The sequence below is a fragment of the Lepisosteus oculatus genome, chromosome 10 (genome assembly GCF_040954835.1).
Source record: "Lepisosteus oculatus isolate fLepOcu1 chromosome 10, fLepOcu1.hap2, whole genome shotgun sequence".
In the NCBI taxonomy this organism is placed as follows: domain Eukaryota; kingdom Metazoa; phylum Chordata; class Actinopteri; order Semionotiformes; family Lepisosteidae; genus Lepisosteus; species Lepisosteus oculatus.
In genome coordinates this window covers 5,630,151-5,647,148 of record NC_090705.1, presented here as the reverse complement: position 1 = coordinate 5,647,148, position 16,998 = coordinate 5,630,151, and the positions used below count along the sequence as shown (strand labels likewise).

The 16,998-nt window shown below is 37.7% G+C and overlaps 1 protein-coding gene across 2 annotated transcripts; it reads right to left on the bottom strand.

The window, feature by feature from the left end:
• Positions 1–3,100: 3,100 nt before the first annotated feature.
• Positions 3,101–16,963, bottom strand: dus3l (dihydrouridine synthase 3-like (S. cerevisiae)). 2 transcript variants are annotated; one of them, XM_015358104.2, is made up of 14 exons: positions 16,813–16,963; positions 14,042–14,136; positions 12,379–12,643; positions 10,758–11,420; positions 9,128–9,169; positions 8,834–8,986; positions 8,250–8,366; positions 7,611–7,676; positions 6,943–7,053; positions 6,758–6,854; positions 5,456–5,531; positions 4,700–4,888; positions 3,969–4,097; positions 3,101–3,447 (listed from the first exon to the last, which is right to left on the bottom strand). In XM_015358104.2, exons 2-14 carry the CDS (start codon positions 14,128–14,130, stop codon positions 3,375–3,377), a joined length of 2,070 nt encoding a protein of 689 aa, XP_015213590.2. In that variant the 5' UTR covers positions 14,131–14,136; positions 16,813–16,963; the 3' UTR covers positions 3,101–3,374. The 2 variants fall into 2 exon arrangements, with proteins under 2 accessions (XP_015213590.2, XP_006636210.2); XM_006636147.3 differs by lacking the exon at positions 16,813–16,963 and adding an exon at positions 14,684–14,769.
• Positions 16,964–16,998: the final 35 nt, after the last annotated feature.

Genomic DNA, 16,998 nt, shown 5'->3' with positions numbered 1-16,998 from the left:
TGTTTGGAAACTTTAGTAACAAATTTAAATGTAGTTCTCTGTCCTTTATTTGTTAAATAATGCACAGCTATCTAGGTCAGGGGTGTCAAACACATTTTTTTTTTTGGGGGGGGAACTAAAAACATTTAATCATGTCAGGGGCCACACATGCAGATAAATACTGATTATAGAGTTTTATTATACATTTTTCCACATACTGTATGCAAGTGAATGTAGCCTATCCAAACAAAATATTGCTTCAGTATTCCACTATTAAAGAATAAAATTAATTGAAATTAATACATGAAGTGAAATAAAAACAAACAAACACAAATAAGGATATGTCTACATTACAAACTTAGTCTACTGTTGCTTTGCCAAGCCAGAAACCTGAGCTCTTTTCTTTGATGCAAGAAAGTCTAATCTTGGCATAAAATCCTGAACGGTAAGTGAATATGCAATAAATTTGGTCGCTTTCTCTTAAAGCCACCCCTGTATATCATTAGCAATCTCGTCCACTCGAGTAGCCATCGTATATCTACTGAGACCGATGTTTGCAAAAGCAGACCCTGTCTCCGGACACACTACTTCACTGACTTCTAACAGGCACCACTTTAGAAAATCGCCCTCACAGAATGGTCTCCCTGATTTAGCTATTTCTTCAGCCACGACAAAACTTGCCTTCACCACAGATACAGTATGTGTTACTAGCAGGATGATAGTGTTTTTTTCTACTACTAGATTCACGGTGATATCTGTGTAAACATAGCCAATCTAGTTTTACTCCAGAGGGGAGGAGAGGACGTTACTCAGTTGTTGCGTGATGCGATTGGTTTTCCTGCTGTAGTGGGTGCACTGAATAGTCTGCATAGTGACTATATCCACTACAAGTCTCGTTGGAGTCAATTTAAACCTACCCTTAGGGTGCCATTGTGATTTTTTTTATTTTTGCTTTGGTTTCCAACTAAAAGGCATTTCAGTATTTGGTAAAGTATTTGTGTGTTAACAGCAGAGAACTAATTTTCAAAAAAAGTGGTTAAGCAAAATCAAATTTTATGAGGCATATTTTACAAACCTGTTCCTATATCTAGTCTTTTCCCCAGACAATTACATTGGGTCTCTTTATGGTAGGCTTAGGCTTTGTCAGAGTATGCCACCTTCTTCAAGCTGGGAAGAAACTGAATGTTTCATTCTGTCTGGCAGTGTTTTTCTTACATAGGAAGCTTAACACCTGTAGCTCATTATACGAGATCATATTTTATTTCTACTTTGGAAAAAAAAAAACAAATTGTATGAATGATTCAGGAGTTAATCTTTTAAGTTTTTTCAGTCCTTCACAGATAAGGAAGAAAACATTCTACATCATGTTTGATAGAACCCTTCCTTATCAAAGATAACCATGTTTAAAAATATAAGCCTTAACATTTTCCCATTTCTTTCTGTGATTTAGCCATTATATTGCACCTCGACAGACATGGTTACAAAAGGCACTAAATAAAACAGTTCTGTAGTTGATGGTCAAGGGATTTAAAATATCCAAGAGCAGGACAGTGTGGTGAAGAGATTTATGTATCATAAAAAGTGTCTACCTAAAAGTGTCTGTGTGCCAAACCAGGCAGCACATTAAGTCAACAAAATCTGTTGGAGAGGGCAAAAATGTGTCATTTTTCCCCCAAAATGTTCTGAAGCAGCAATAATGTGTCACCTTTGCATAAACAGTGAAGATGTTTTTTTAAACCTGACCTGGTTCAAATCTTACCTATGAGACAAAATATAAGATAATGCATCTGCACTCTGAAGGTTTATCTGGACAACATCCATCATTCACGCAAGTAGTCACCTGCATTCTGCCCTGGAAGAAACCCCTAGTTTCAGCATTTGAAATGTCCACGTCTTTTTCAAAATAATACTATCATGTGGTGTAATATTCTACATAAACTATGTTGTTTTCTGCCTCCCCTTAACTGGTGATCTAATTCAATGCACATGGAAATATAAACTGTGTAAATGTAGATTGTGAAAATGTATTACTTTTTTAGGATTTGTGCAAAATGCTATAGAGCTTAAATACAAACCTCATAAAGAATGTTTTTTGTTAAAAGAACCTGTGGCGCTTTGGTAGCTTTCAGTGTGAAATGTGCACCACCTGGTGGCAAGACTAAGGCAATATAATTTGTCAGAATGTTTAACACTCAAATGGAACAATTTTAATTATGATGATCAAAAAACACCATAAAATAAAATCAATAACCAAAATGTTAAAGCCAAATCCTTTTCTCTCATGAAGGTGTTCAGTTTAAGCATTCAATTTCTGATTAAATATGTTTACTTTTCAAGTGTACCCATCATTTGAAATTTAACAAAATGGGACCTAAGGTGTGGATACTCTTGCAAAGCTCTGTATGCAGAGTCATCTTAAGTGCACAGTATACACACTCCATAATATACTGACCATAAAAGAAGCCACTTATAATTGTAACTAATTTACAAACTTATTGCGGAAAAAATGTAGCAGGTACAGACATTTTAGGTAGTAGGTCACTTATGTCTACTGTGAAAGTCACAAGCTAACACCGTGTGAGGAAGCAACACCAGCTGTACATCTGCAATACATGAGATTCCTCTTGTAGAGCCTGGACGATCATGTGCCTGTTCACTGTTCTAATTTTCACATTCAGTCCAAATTCATCCCACAAATGTTCAGTGGGCTAAAGTCTGGTAACATATTAAAGATTAACCGTTCCATTCTTGTCTCTATAGTTCTGTAGCACATAAACGTTCTTGTCCAGACCCTCACACTTCAACCTCCCTGTTGATGGACCTGTAGATCACAAACACATTGCACATCTGTGATACTGTATACTTACCAATGTTGGTCTACACACAACCTTGATGCATCACTAAAGAGGAGGTGGCTCCGCTGCTGATGAGTAGCACACACATTGATTACCTTCTGCATGTTTGCTTTGATTTTCACCATACTCTATAATCACTGGGTTAAATCGCCTCATCGCCTTTGCTCTAACGGTTCTTACTAATGAGCTGATTTAGTGTTTATGCAACAATGAGTCACCTGAATGTATCAGTCAGTCAAGAACAATTAATCCAAATGACACCAAAATCATTTAACCAATATCCATAACCTTTATTTTTCTCAAAACATTCATGCACAGCATGGTAAAGTTTCTTCTGACTCTTAATACATATTTAAAAGAAGCTACCCAGCCATGTTGTTGAGGCCAATACTGGATAAATGCCTCGGATTAACTACCTAATTGGCAAGATGGACCAAGTTTTAAATATTTGTTCTTCTTAAGAAACCACTGGCCACCATAAAATCCATTCAATATCTCCAATGCTTCAAAATTTCAGTTAAGCCAGTTCCTTTGCAAGTTTCACTTGTAGGCATTTGCTTTATGTTTTGGCAGAAAGGTAAAATTGGTGGGCACTGGTCCAAGCAACATTTCACTGTGTGAAGAAAAAGAAAGATTTAATTTTCTCATCCACTGGTGTATGTGTCTTTGTTATTTAACAACCAGTCTCATTTTCAAGATTACAGGCAAGCCTAAAAAAATACATCTGTGGAATACATAGAATGGAAAAAAGGTGAATATAGGCAAAAAATAAAGCTTGGAAAGTCTATAGGTAGATGTTTCTGAAAGGTAAAATTAACAAAAATCGATTTCAAAAATCAATTTAATCAATTTCCCTACGGGATTAATAAAGTATTATCTATCTAAAATTAAGTATCAAGTACTACCTTGTCGGTATATGATCTATGTTGGTCTTTAATCACTTAATACTCCTTTAACACTTCCAAAAAGGCTTTTTATTCAGCTTCTCTTACAAAGTTCGCTTTTAAGCTTCATTTGTTGTTTTAAATAGTTGTCACTTAACCTTCTAGCTTTTAAGATACCCAGTTGTTTGGCAACAGAAGGTTCTTTTGACACTGAAGAGAATTTAAAGGAGAAGAAAAAAGCATTTCTCACCTTATTTTGATCCAGTCGCCCACATGTTGGCTGGCCATCACGGTTTCCAAGTAATCCCTACCTACGTAGTAGGGGGGTCTCTCATTGATCTTTTGTGGGACACGCTCCAAGAGTCCAACAGGGATATATCTACGAGCAAGAATACAAAAACAATCCAACCTAATACTCTCAGGAACGTTTACCCTTAAGTAAAAACTGTAAATTAGGCTTGAATATTTAAAGGAATTTGGTTTTCAGATGTCAATTGTTCACACAGAGTAACATACAGAAATCAAAGACAGGAATAAAGCATAAGAATTTAGTAAGCAAAACCACAAAACGGAAAGTGGTTTTTGGCTAATATTCACTAGTTTAATCATAACAAAAACAAACAATGGGTGTTAATTACACGCCTGCGTGGCCTCGTGAGACACACACCTCATCTGCATTCTACTTTTGACACAGATAACTGCTTTCCCTCTATTATATTGACATGAAAAGCTTCCATGTTTTCATGAAGTGGAGACATACAATACAGTGTAGTCTTTGTAACACCCTACGCTGTTTTCAGGAGACCACAGTAATCGTATTCAAATTCCAGTGTGAATCCTCCTTCTCCCTGTAAGGTGAACAGTATGATGACTGCATTTCACATTCAATTGCTCCATATAGTGGTTATTTCATTTCTTTTCACTGCTTAGTCAGGCAAGGTATAGCTGCAAGAACAGGTTTGCTTCTGACAGTGTTTCTACCTGCACAGGAAGGACAGCCACTCGAGAAGGAAGGTCCTGGTCTTCTCCACACCCTGGGTGTCAGAGCCCCACTGCTCCAGGCCAAAATTTGTAAAATCTTTCAGGATTTCAAACCGTTCACTTGACGAAATATCCCAGTGTCGCTGCTCTTTTATTTCAGTGAAAATCCAAGGCTTAATAAGAGCACCTCTGTAGAAGGAATGAAAATTATTTCCTTGTGTATATGAATGTAAAGATTACTCGAAGCCTGGATGCCAACACATAAATATTTTTCTTAACTCTGAAAGAGATCAAATACCCAGTTAATATAACTGTAACTACTTTCTAAAATGTAACTTGATTCAGGTTTCCACTTTAACATTTTTAGTGTATTGCTCCTTTGGATTTGTAGAGTAAACGTGGTTTAAACTACAAGTCAACTACTTCATTGCTGAAATCTCAAAGTATTCATAATCATTCTGAGAATGAAACACAACATATGAGCATGGTTTTCTCCCAAGGATACATCCTGGTCCTTTATCATAAATCTGAATTACTGAGAGAGAAAATACTATTTTGAAACTACAGAATATTTTCAAAGTCTTATAAATTCAGATTAAGCATTATGCAGGCTGCAGTATCACTTAACAACCTGTATCTATTACACATTAAATATTAATTCAGTGCAAACTCTGAATATCATTACAATATGGTTTTACCAATTCATATCTATAATCCATCACACAGATCTTATACATTCCAATGTATTGTTTTTACCTTGCAATCATTATTCCAGACACTCCTGTTTCCCTGGCTTTCATTGCATCTTCATAAGACAGTATGTCTCCATTTCCTGCGTGGAAATTCAATTCCTTATTACATGAAAAATCATTATATCTCTGTCAAGCCAAGGATAACTTAAGGTAAAGATCATCCAAGGCAGCAGTTCCCCGTGGGCCCCTGTGCCTGCTCATTTTCCTTACAAGTGAACTGTTAATTCAGGCTTTTAATTCATGAGCTGATCCGTTTGTGTAATTGTTCTATTGTGCACTTGGATTTCAAACATACCCTACTTCAGGTTCACCACAAAGGCTACACGTATGCCGTCCGAGTGGCTCAAGCCATAACGATGCTCTAAAATCCCGGTTTCATGATACTAGCTGACTGTGACCACGATTGCCCAAATGGCACTAAACCGTTGGCTGATTAACTCCTGAGGCTTGCAGGCATGTGGTCCTGTTGGTGAGGGATGTGAGATGTGAGATGTGAAACACACACAACAGGTTATTCCACATCAGGCATGTATAACAGAATTAACTGGAGTCAGAAGTTCTAAATTTTAAAGAACAAAAAAAAGTTTTCTCCCTTATTCTCAATGTTCGATTTATGATAACAGACACAGTGGGAATGACAATGTATCAAGCACTCAAACAGTGAGTGTCACTGTTTCCTAAAACTCAGAAATTGCTATATGGTTGATCCCAACTATTTATTTCATTGAGGCCATTAACGACACAAAGCAAATTTTTAAAATGCCTAGAAATTTTTAAATCAATTAGCTTGCATTTAGGAACTCGGTGGGATTGAAAAACATTGGACACTGGAGTCCCAGAAGATACTGAGAACAGCAACCCCAACGAACAACAACGTAACCCTGGAAATTCCAAGTACATTTCCTACCAGAAATGCCAAGTGTACCAACCCTGCCATGGTCGGGTCACAGAACTCCTACACTCCAGTCACAAGCTCAGAGACTAAACTGGTTTGTATGACGACCACATGCAAAGCACAATGTACACATGCAAACATTTAAGTACTGGACGATAAAGAACATTGAGGGATATGCTTAACATTTTCTTAAAATAGTAACTACACTACAAGTGTATAATCAATAAAGATCAACTGGCTGAGTGATGGATGATGAATCCAGACAGTTTCCAAAAGCAAAAAGTAATAAAATGTGTTGACATTAAAGGTAAAACATAGTAAAGATCTGTGATCTGACAAACTAGTCCTTTCCACTTACACACACAAATAAAAATAAGGGTGCCACATGAAATAAAAGGATATTCTGCTTACCGAAAAGAGGGACAGGGCTTGCCAGTTTAGAGCAAGTGCTGATGTAATTCCAGTCCGCTACTTTTGTGTAGCGCTGTTCACGGGATCTGCCGTGAAGCTGGACAAAAAGAGCGAGAGACAGAATGAGTGAAGATCCACACAAAGACAAACCAAAAACAGCATGCTAATTCAGTGACTCGACTTACTGTAATCAGAGATACCCCCCAGCTCTTCAGGTCCGGTATGAGTTTGTGAGCAATGCTGTTTTTTTCTTGAACACCCGTCCGTATTTTAACTGTCAAAGGGACATCTAGAACCTGAAAGACAATGAAACAAAAGCTTTGCACTTTACCTTCACTTAATGTTGTTAGTACTGTCAAAGCTCCACAAAGTGAAAACGAGTTATCCCGAGACAAGATCAGGTTTGCTCCTCAAAAATGTATAATATTATATGCCCATCTCTCCTTTGCTATCGCAGTGTCACAATCTCTGTAACTTACTGCACTAATGTTGAATGCTAATTGTATAATTCTACACTAACTCTTGCACTATGTACACTTGTCCTATTCAGTAATTGTTCTAAACATTTATCCTTGGGATAGAAGCCATCAGCTAAATAATCCCAATAAATACAGATCAATTTTTGTAAATTCACTGACAGTTGAAGTTGAGCACTACTGTAATATTATTCTATTATTTAAGAGTTCAAAGGATAGTTTCCCTGTGATTACTTATAATTGACTGCATCATAGTAAATCAACTTCAAGAACATATTTTGAAGCCATACAAATATTGGTACAGTATTTTATCAGTTTTTCCCAGACCTTAATATAGCATGAAAACAGAACAATATTGTTTAATAAATTTTACTTACCGAGTTCATTCCTCTTACAATTTGCTCAAATTTCTTTGTGCGAGTCATCAGTCCACAGCCACCTCCCTTGTTCGAGAAATTGAAAGATAAATTTGCAAAGCACCAAATTCACCTCCTAGTGAATTCTTTTAAAATATCAGACATTCTACCACCGTTGAAGAACTTGTCATAGACACAACTTACACACTATGTAATCTTAATTATTTTTAAGTAAGTATTTAAGAGTCACAAGATAAAGTTAAATGTGGTCTCTTGTAACTTGGAAAAAATGTAAGAGCTTTAAATTATTATAGGCAACAAGCACATCTCTAATGCCTCACAACTCCAGGGTCCAGGGTTTGATTCCAGCTTGGGGATCACGTCTCAGTAGACTCTGCACAATCTTTTGTGGATTTTTACCTGATGCTCTGGTTTCCTCCCACTTCCCAAAGACATGCAGGTTAGCTTTGATTAGCTACTCCAAATTATCTTTTTCCAGTGGAGGGTTCAAGGGGATTTGAGAGGGGGGTTAGGGAGAGGGTCTGTTCCTACTAGCGCACTGGCTATGGGGAACATAGAGAAATAGAAGCAGATGAGTTGAATTCATCACCTAACTTGCTTTCTCACGTTTCCATATCTGTTCAACAAAGACTGCTTTACCTTATTGTACACAAGGTCAATAGGACAGCCCGAGTTGATATCCACAAAATCCACCTCGATGTTTTTATTGAGCAGCTCTGCACACTTGGTCATGGTGTCAGGAAAGCTTCCCTCCAACTGTAATGAGCAAAATTCCAATACTTTATATAAAACACACTCGGTTCTAAACACCTTCACGCCTTAAGAAAAAAAGCTCAACCATGTTATTCTGTACCATGTTTTGAAAACACAAACAGAAAGTTAGGTGATAAGGGCAGTGTTGTAACTGGTTAATTAGTTGGAGTAATGGCGTTTTCTGGAATTACCTGGGACTGAAGTGGAATAAGAATGAAGGCGTTTCCGATTAGTGGAGGGCGTGACATTTGCACTCTTAAGTCTTGATAAGCGTAAAGCAAATAAGAAATACTCCAAAATTAAGAAATATGAATTTGACATTAAAAGAAAGCACATTTAAGATTTCAGAAGGCAGTATTTAAAATCTGGGCACGCCGAATTTTGTAAGAAAAGGTAAACTACTCCTGCTTTCGCAGGACTCATTCTTCTGTTGCCAAAGACCAGGTGACAGGAATGAATTTTGAACTGACCTGCACCCCAAACAGATCTTCACTCTCGTGTCTCTTCAGAAGAGCCCACTCGGACGTCTGGCCCTGCAGCAGGTTAGTGCACACAGCCATTTCTCCACAGGTGATGTCGGCACCGAAACGTTTGCATATTCGACGGAAAGGAAGATTCCCACACTAGAATTTCCAAAAACAAAAGAGCATGAAATTCCAATTGACTCCGTTACTGTCATGTAATTGTAGGTCCACTGTTTAAGTAATTTTGATATTATATATTGCAAGAAAAAGGGAAGGTCTGCTGTTCATTTTTATACTTACCGTTGTTAAAGGGGCGAGGTACAGCTTGTCTCTGAAGTCCACCTAGCAAAACAAAAATTTACATGATACTGTAAATTAGTTAAAATATTTCTTCAATAGAAATGTGGGTAGCTTTTGCTTATATCAATAAAATGTGACAAATTACGTTTCATGAAAATGTTTTCATTTTGCATTCCGAAATGGATATGTAGAACATTTATCATTTTTAATTTATGATTGCAATATTTGACAACTCAGAATAAGTGTTCTTCAAAATATTTAAAATACTGGAGATGACTTTTTAGATTTTATGTCAAACAAATAGTTACTTTTATTTCTGCACTTCAGCTTTAACACTTTTGAGTTTTTCTTGCCAGCACAGTGGAAGTAAAGGTTAAAAGCACACCTTCTTATCGCAAGATAAGACAAATCTGCTTCTTTCATAGTTATAAATGTCATATGTAACATTTTGCATATGTCTAAACTGTCTCTATCACTTTCAATCACCCCACAATTTCACTGTATATAGTGTACAGTGCATATCTGGTGAATAATCTCAAAGATACAGATCAAGATACTTTAAAAAATGTGAAGGGCAGCATCACAAGCAAACATTACTTAAACCGACGCTGTGCATGCATCGGTGCATGCAAGCTCACTTTATGAAGTATATTCTTAAGCACATTATATTCCCGAGGATGTGATCCTCAGACAGGTGCACAGTGAAATGCAGCTGCAACACTACCAATACTGTGGCTAAAATGATCATTCAAGTAGCATAAATGAGACCATAGCAGCAGCAGAGAATGCAGCTTGTGCCACGAATTTCATCTGCCCACGCTATCAAAATTGCACTCCGTCATCATATATTAAAAACCGGGAATGGACCGAAATCTGGGATAAGAATAACATTAAATGGAAGCAAGGTACTTCACACCTGCTGCTCCACTATGATACCCAAAAGTATAAATGAATTTTTTGGATAAAAGCATCAGCTAAAAGCATGAACAACGACAGAATGGCAATTGCTGTGCTTTACATGTTATCTGTATGATGACATACAGTAGTAAATCCATAAAAATTACTTCTTTAAATGGACAGAATTTTACTCCAGACTCCCTCATTAAAGGTCTGGTTTAACTTAGTCTTGAGGTGGTGATTAGTTAGGCCAGGAGAGTGAGACATTCAAAGAAAAAATGTGTTCCATTTCTTCCTAGCTATTTATTTGAAGAATTTTGAGAAGGTGGTTTAAACAACCTAGATGAACAAATCCTTCCTGAACAAATCCTTATTTTCATATTTTTCTGTGCCCTGTGTAAATTGTTTTTTAAGAAACAAAACTTTCTTCACTTCAACATATTTAACACTTGACTTTGTATAATCAAATCTGTTTCCCTTTTACACTTCTCTCCTATTCACTTGGCTTGTCTACTTGGACATGAGGATCTTGAATTAATCGCGTTCAAAGACCTGCAAATATTATAACATGGAGCATTATCACTTAATCTTCCACTGTAGACACTGGGAAACAGTTGTCGGACCTCATTTTGCAATATTTCTGCAATTTTTCAATGAAGCAAGCAGAAAGCAGAAAGATAGATGTCCCTTGAAAGCTGAAGTCTACCAATCAGCTGGTGCCAAGACAACTTACTTGTTTCTTTTCACAGGGTCGAAGTCTTACAATGTCAGCATCAGTTACCACACCAAGAGTTTTAACAGGAGTCTTTTCTCCGTGGTGTTCTTGTTCTTTGGAGTCTACGGAAACATTCAAACCAACTGTTTCCACAGAAGAGGAGATTCCCTCTGCTTCTGTGTTGGTTTCTACCTCTTTTACCGCTGTTAGTGTTTCTACATTTCCTTCTTCTTTTGGGACATCTGCTGCAGTGCTTCTGCCCACTGCTTCAGAAAGCTCTTCTGTCTTGGTGGCATTGCCGCTAGCCACTGGCTTGCTTCCCACATCCATCTGGGCAGTGCTCCTCTGCTGATTCTTCCTGTTCATTTCCCTGAGATAAGCTTCGGATGCCTTGAAGGAAACCTGCTTTTTCCGCAAGCGGTGTTGCAAGTCTTTATTGAGGTTGTTTCTGACCGCGGAGCGTCCCTCCATCTTATCCAGCAGCTCTTGGTTCACCAGGTTCTTGAAGTTCTCTCCAATATGAGCCTTGGCAAACCTGCAGGTCAGGCCATAGCGACACTTCCCAAAGGTGTCAAAAATGTAGCAGCGTTCTCCGATATCTGCGGGCTTCAGTGCCATGTACTCAGAAATATTGTGGAAAAATTTGCATTTGTCTCCATAGAAGCACTTACTGGCGCATTCCTTAAAAAAAACACAACATATACATTAACATCATACTTAGATGTTCAAGTAGGTACCTGTGTCAGCATGCGCAGAATGCAAAGGAACAGGTAAAGGTTTATTCCATGTTGTAAGGAAAAGAAAAGAGAAGCAACAGTTCATGTGACACCTGAAGAAGACTCCATAGCTGAAACATATTTCTTTTCTTGTCCTTTCAGCATGGAATAAACATTATACTCCCAATATGCATGTTTATATATGTTTTACCTAAAACCCTGCTTAATACTGTTATACTGAACATAATTATTAAATGACTTAGAACTAAATTTCCTGCAGAGTCTCATGTTTTCTCATGTATTTAGTTAAAAAAAAATCAAGATGTAAAACACCATTCAAATCACACTGATCTGACAAGATCACTTCAACACTTCAACAGATTATGAGAGACAATAATAGATGTTCTATTAGAAGCTGATTCTTTTTGAATATAGTATAACAATATTGCTCAGTTTGACTTCTGTCCAGTACAAGTTGTTATACAGAACAGTATAAGCTGGAATATAAAAAGTTATGCAGTTATTGACATTCAGGAAACATCAACCCATTTTCTACATTTTCATTTGTAAATGCCTTCCTAACACTTAAGCAGTATGTTTTTCACTTGGAGGAGTGTGTTACAATGTGTAAATAAAGGTCAAAGATGTCAGGCTGTTAGACCACAAAATGCGTTGCTGTGGAAAAGAAGTGTAGACTTTCCACAAACCCTGTACATTCATGATTTCCCACTAGAGTGGCCTGACCGTTTTCACATTTGTCACTGAACTAGCAGTCTACTCAAGTGTTTTGCAAGGTAAAACAACAAAACATTTCAGACTACTGAAGTTAACATTCTATATGCACAAAGTGACAATTTTAAGCCCGTGCGACTGCATTCCCATGTGGTTCTCCTCCAGTATCTCTGGCACACACCACAACATACCTGAACGATTGAGGGGCACAGCTTCTTATCGTCGTAGCTTTGGGGCTTCACATGAGGCCTGCTCTTAAACTGCCCCCTTGCTTTCTTCTTTCCTTGATCCTTCCCTCCTTCTTCCAGCTTCACCTTCTTGGTCTGCGGTTCCTCAGCCTGATCTCCTCTCGCCTCTTCACTCGCCCCTTCTGGGTCCTTTGCATCAAAGGCCCTTTTTTCACCTTTCCACCCGGAGTCTATACACTCATGGAACTTCTCTTTGGTTGTGCTGTACCTAGATATAATAAGTGGTGTGTAGCGTTTTATAAATAAACATGCTGTACAATAGAAAATGCAAGTAAAATACATCGACGTGATGAGAAAATAAACAGACTGTGAACTGGCCCAATAAAACCAAATTGCAAAGTCAATTTTAGTGAAAAGGTAAGTAGGTCTTTAAGCGCGTATTCAAAATGGCACCAGTTGCTGTCTCCAACTGATTTAGTCAGCGCTCTCCACAGACTGATGCTGCAAACAAGAAGGTTCGATCTCCCAGTGTGTGGGGCCTAGTCTTTGGTAGACATAACAAGGCATAAACCAGGAGATCTCAAACTCTGCATAGGACTATGAATGAAAACCCTTAATATAACCTAGAGTATTCGGTGCCTTTTAAGTAAGCAGGAGAATCCTAAAGTTCGAAATGTTTCAAAACTTAGTTCTCAAATTTAATTTATATAGAATGGGGTGAAGCCTATTAAAGTTGTGAGATATTTGAACTCAAGGATCCTAATCCAAATGTTCAGACTGTAATGACAAAACTGCTACATCTATGTATTGTGAATTCCAATTGACTGCTTTCTGATACTTCCACGTCTAACACAATAAGCCACTGCATTAGAAATTATTGCTTTCATAGCGCACAGCAATTCAACACTAATTTATTGTTAATCATTCAATAATGTATTGGTTTAGTTTTAATAATTAGATTAAGATAACAAGAAAGCTGGGGGATACATTTAGCATCAAAGGCAGTTCACATCATGAATAAAAGGTAGAAGTTTAAACAGAAGTTTAAACACTGCTTGCTCCTTTAACTTTCAACACAGTCGGTACCTAATTCCAGGAGATGCGCTGCACTGAGCAACTGCTGCATTAAGAGACTCATTAAGCTACTCATTTTCTATTTAAGGAATATTCTGTTAAATTAGTATATTAGTAAAATATCTATAGTATAGACATAATAAAGGCCTATTAAAAAAAGACAAAAATTTCCAAAACATAAAATGTCATTAATTGTTTGTGCACTATCTGAAAACTGTACTTTTTGGGATTTGCATTTTTATTAGCATATAGTTGAACATATACTGTATATGTACTCATGTTTAAAAGGTGCAACACTAGAACTATGGAATCCTTTAGGATTAAGCGCACTAAAAAATGTACTCTACTATTAGATACATCCTATCTTTAGTGTTTTAGTTACAAAAAATTAGTTTACATATGCAGGACACCTGAAAATGGAAATTGAAATAATCTGTTCCTAAAATAACTTTAAAAGACTGAGCTATGCTCAAGACTTTATTACGGACTTCCCGAACCATTCAGGAAATCTTGAACAAACCCGCGCCGCCTAAAGAACAGGGAATATGACATAGTTAATGTATAACTTAAATGTTTCAGTTAGCGTACTTACAGAGCCTTAATGGCCGCGATGCCTTTGTCGCTATTCCTTATTACCGAAGCTTTCTCCTCTGAAGTCTCATTGGTCTTTTGCTCCTCCATTATTCCCTTCAAGAAACGAAAAATACCTTTATCAAAATCCGTGGTCATTTCATGTCACTGAAGAGTTTGACATTTTTGAGTTTACAAGTTATAAAATGTATTAAATGCAAACAAGACATTATTATAATGTAAAATATGAAAAGGTCCATAAACTCTGACTACATGGGATAATTATACACGATTCACTGCATTATTTTAATTGTTAAATGCTAGCATTTAATATAAACTCGTCGAAATAATCAATAATGTACATATATATTAATCAATAATTACTACATTTAGATGCACACTTGCTTGATTTTAAAAAATCCACTTTATATTTTATGCATTGCATAAAGATGTCTGATATTGCTAATAGTGAAACTGACGTAATAGTTAATACACACAGAAATGGTTTCACAACCGGAAAAATTGAACAACTTCTTTAAAACGCTTTAAAATAATAACTGTTGCTCGAAACCCCGATATTTTAGTAGAAATGGTACAGCAGTCGTTCTGTTTTAGCAAATACAAAACTTTAACATTGCGGTACGAGTTTTCGGAAAAGACAAACCTGATTTTTCGTGATAAGCGTTATTCAAACACCGCTGCACAAAACGTGCTCATCGGGCTGGTACAGTAAGCTTTAAAACACGTGAGTTCTCCCGTACATCATTTTTAACTTTCCTGACTGCACACTTCACCAGTACACATTAGTTCCTATTGAGTTGTAAAACGCGATGGGAATAACGAGTTTTTACTGGCCACACACTTTAAAGTTTGTACGAATACCTCATTTACACAGAAAGCTTAGGTTTGAAGGTATCTATAGTTCAAAAGGGGTGTTTCGATTATTTCTGTGCTTCATATAATTAAATTCCCCCGTATAAATGCATTTACTTTTACTTTTCGACTAGATCAATGTAAATCCATAAATCCCGACATTAAAAAAACGTTATATTTATCAAGATGAACACAGGGACCGGGCGGGGATTAAAACACTAGGGGTTTTATTTTTTCTCTTAATGCTTTAGTATAGATTTTAGAAAACAGCATAATGGATTTATTTTCGGTCCCAATTAACATTATCATGAACCCGCCAGAATGCACTATAATGATTTAAGCACAGCATACACTAACAAAATATACCATAAAACCAAATGAGCTTGCGACCAACTAATCTTCAAAGAATTCCCTTTGAAACTTTCATCAGCAACCTTTCTTAATGATATTGATGATCATGATATCCCCTAAGCCCTAAAATATAGATCTCATTAGGCATTTGGATTCAGCAATGCGGCCGGCTGCTCTTGTGCGCCCGTGGTCATACTAATTTCACAGCGGGTACTTTCCGATTGAACACCTAACCTCCTTCATAGCACCGAGACATCACTCAGCTGGGGACATTGTAGTTCAAGCCATTCGATCAAGTAAAATTCTAGCATTGATTTACGCTGAATCAGGGGTAACGCATACATTCAGCGACAGGATGCGTAACAAACTTTATGGTGTAACTCAATCTTTAATCATCATCATCATCATCATCATCCTCATACTTATAGAGCATAAGTGGAAACTCCACTCAAAGCGCTTTACAAGTAATGGGGACTCCCCTCCACCACCACCAATGAGTAGTCCCCATTTGTCGATGATCCGACGGTAGCCATAGTGCGCCAGTACGCCTCACACACCAGCTATCAGTGGAGAACACAATGATGAAGCCAGGTCATAGATGGGGATTATTAAGAGGCCATTATTGGTAAAGGCCAGGGGGAAATTTGGCCAGGACACCAGAGTTATAACCTTACTCCTTTCCAGAAACGGCCTTGGATTTTTAAAGACCACAGAGAGTCAGGATCTCGGTTCTACGTCTCATCTGAAGGACGGCGCCTTTTTTACAGTATGCTGTCCCCGTCACTATACTGGGGCATTAGGACCCACACAGACCGCAGGGTGAGCGCCCCCTGCTGGTCCCACTAACACCTCTTCCAGCAGCACCCTTAGCTTTCCCAGGAGGGCTCCCATCTTGGGACTGCTGAGCTGTGGGGTGATATAGCGGCTGCTGGCAATGTAAAGTTCGGTGCTTGAGACATTTTTGTGATTTGTTTTCCGAGTCTATATTTTTTTTTAATTTTACAGGGGTTTGTGGCGTATTTACTATACATTTTAGTTTCCTTATGTCTCTGTCAATGAAAAACTTTCTCCAAAGCGAAGTGCATTTGAGAATGCCGAAAATACAGTACAGTAATGAAATAGTAGATTACCTGTGGTCCTGTAAAGCATTGTGCTCCGTAATAGACAGTGCTATGTACATTTCAATTTGTAAGGATACCGCTCTAAAAAAATAGGGCGTGTGCCTGCAACCACGCTTTAAAACACGTAACAGAACAAATAACTAAGTTTTTTAAATCATTTGTCCTTCCTATACTATGATTTTGTTTGTATTATACATTCATACCTACAGTATAATTAAACCCAGCAGTCTGAGGATGCAACAACATTGAACTCTGTGATGTCTTAAGCTGCGGTGCTCTACTGCTTCAGGATGCCCTGTAAATCAGGATAGGAAATAGTACATCGGGGCAATACTTAATCGCTCTCGGAGCTCTCTTCTCCATCCATAGCGGAAAATATATTATTACAAGTACTCTTCCACAATAAAGGAACTTCTTTTTAGAATAAGATTCACTTGGTCCGATTTACCTCTGCACCCCGATATCTAGAGGTCCGATCAACCTCTGCACTCCAACCTGCCGCAAAATGTCATTTTCCTATTTTGAAACGAGGAGGGGAAGACTTGCAACTTTGTGCAAACCGGACCACGGCAATCGCCTCCACCCCAGGACTGTACAACACAGCGTCGCCTGCCCGGTCATCCGCCTGCGGTGC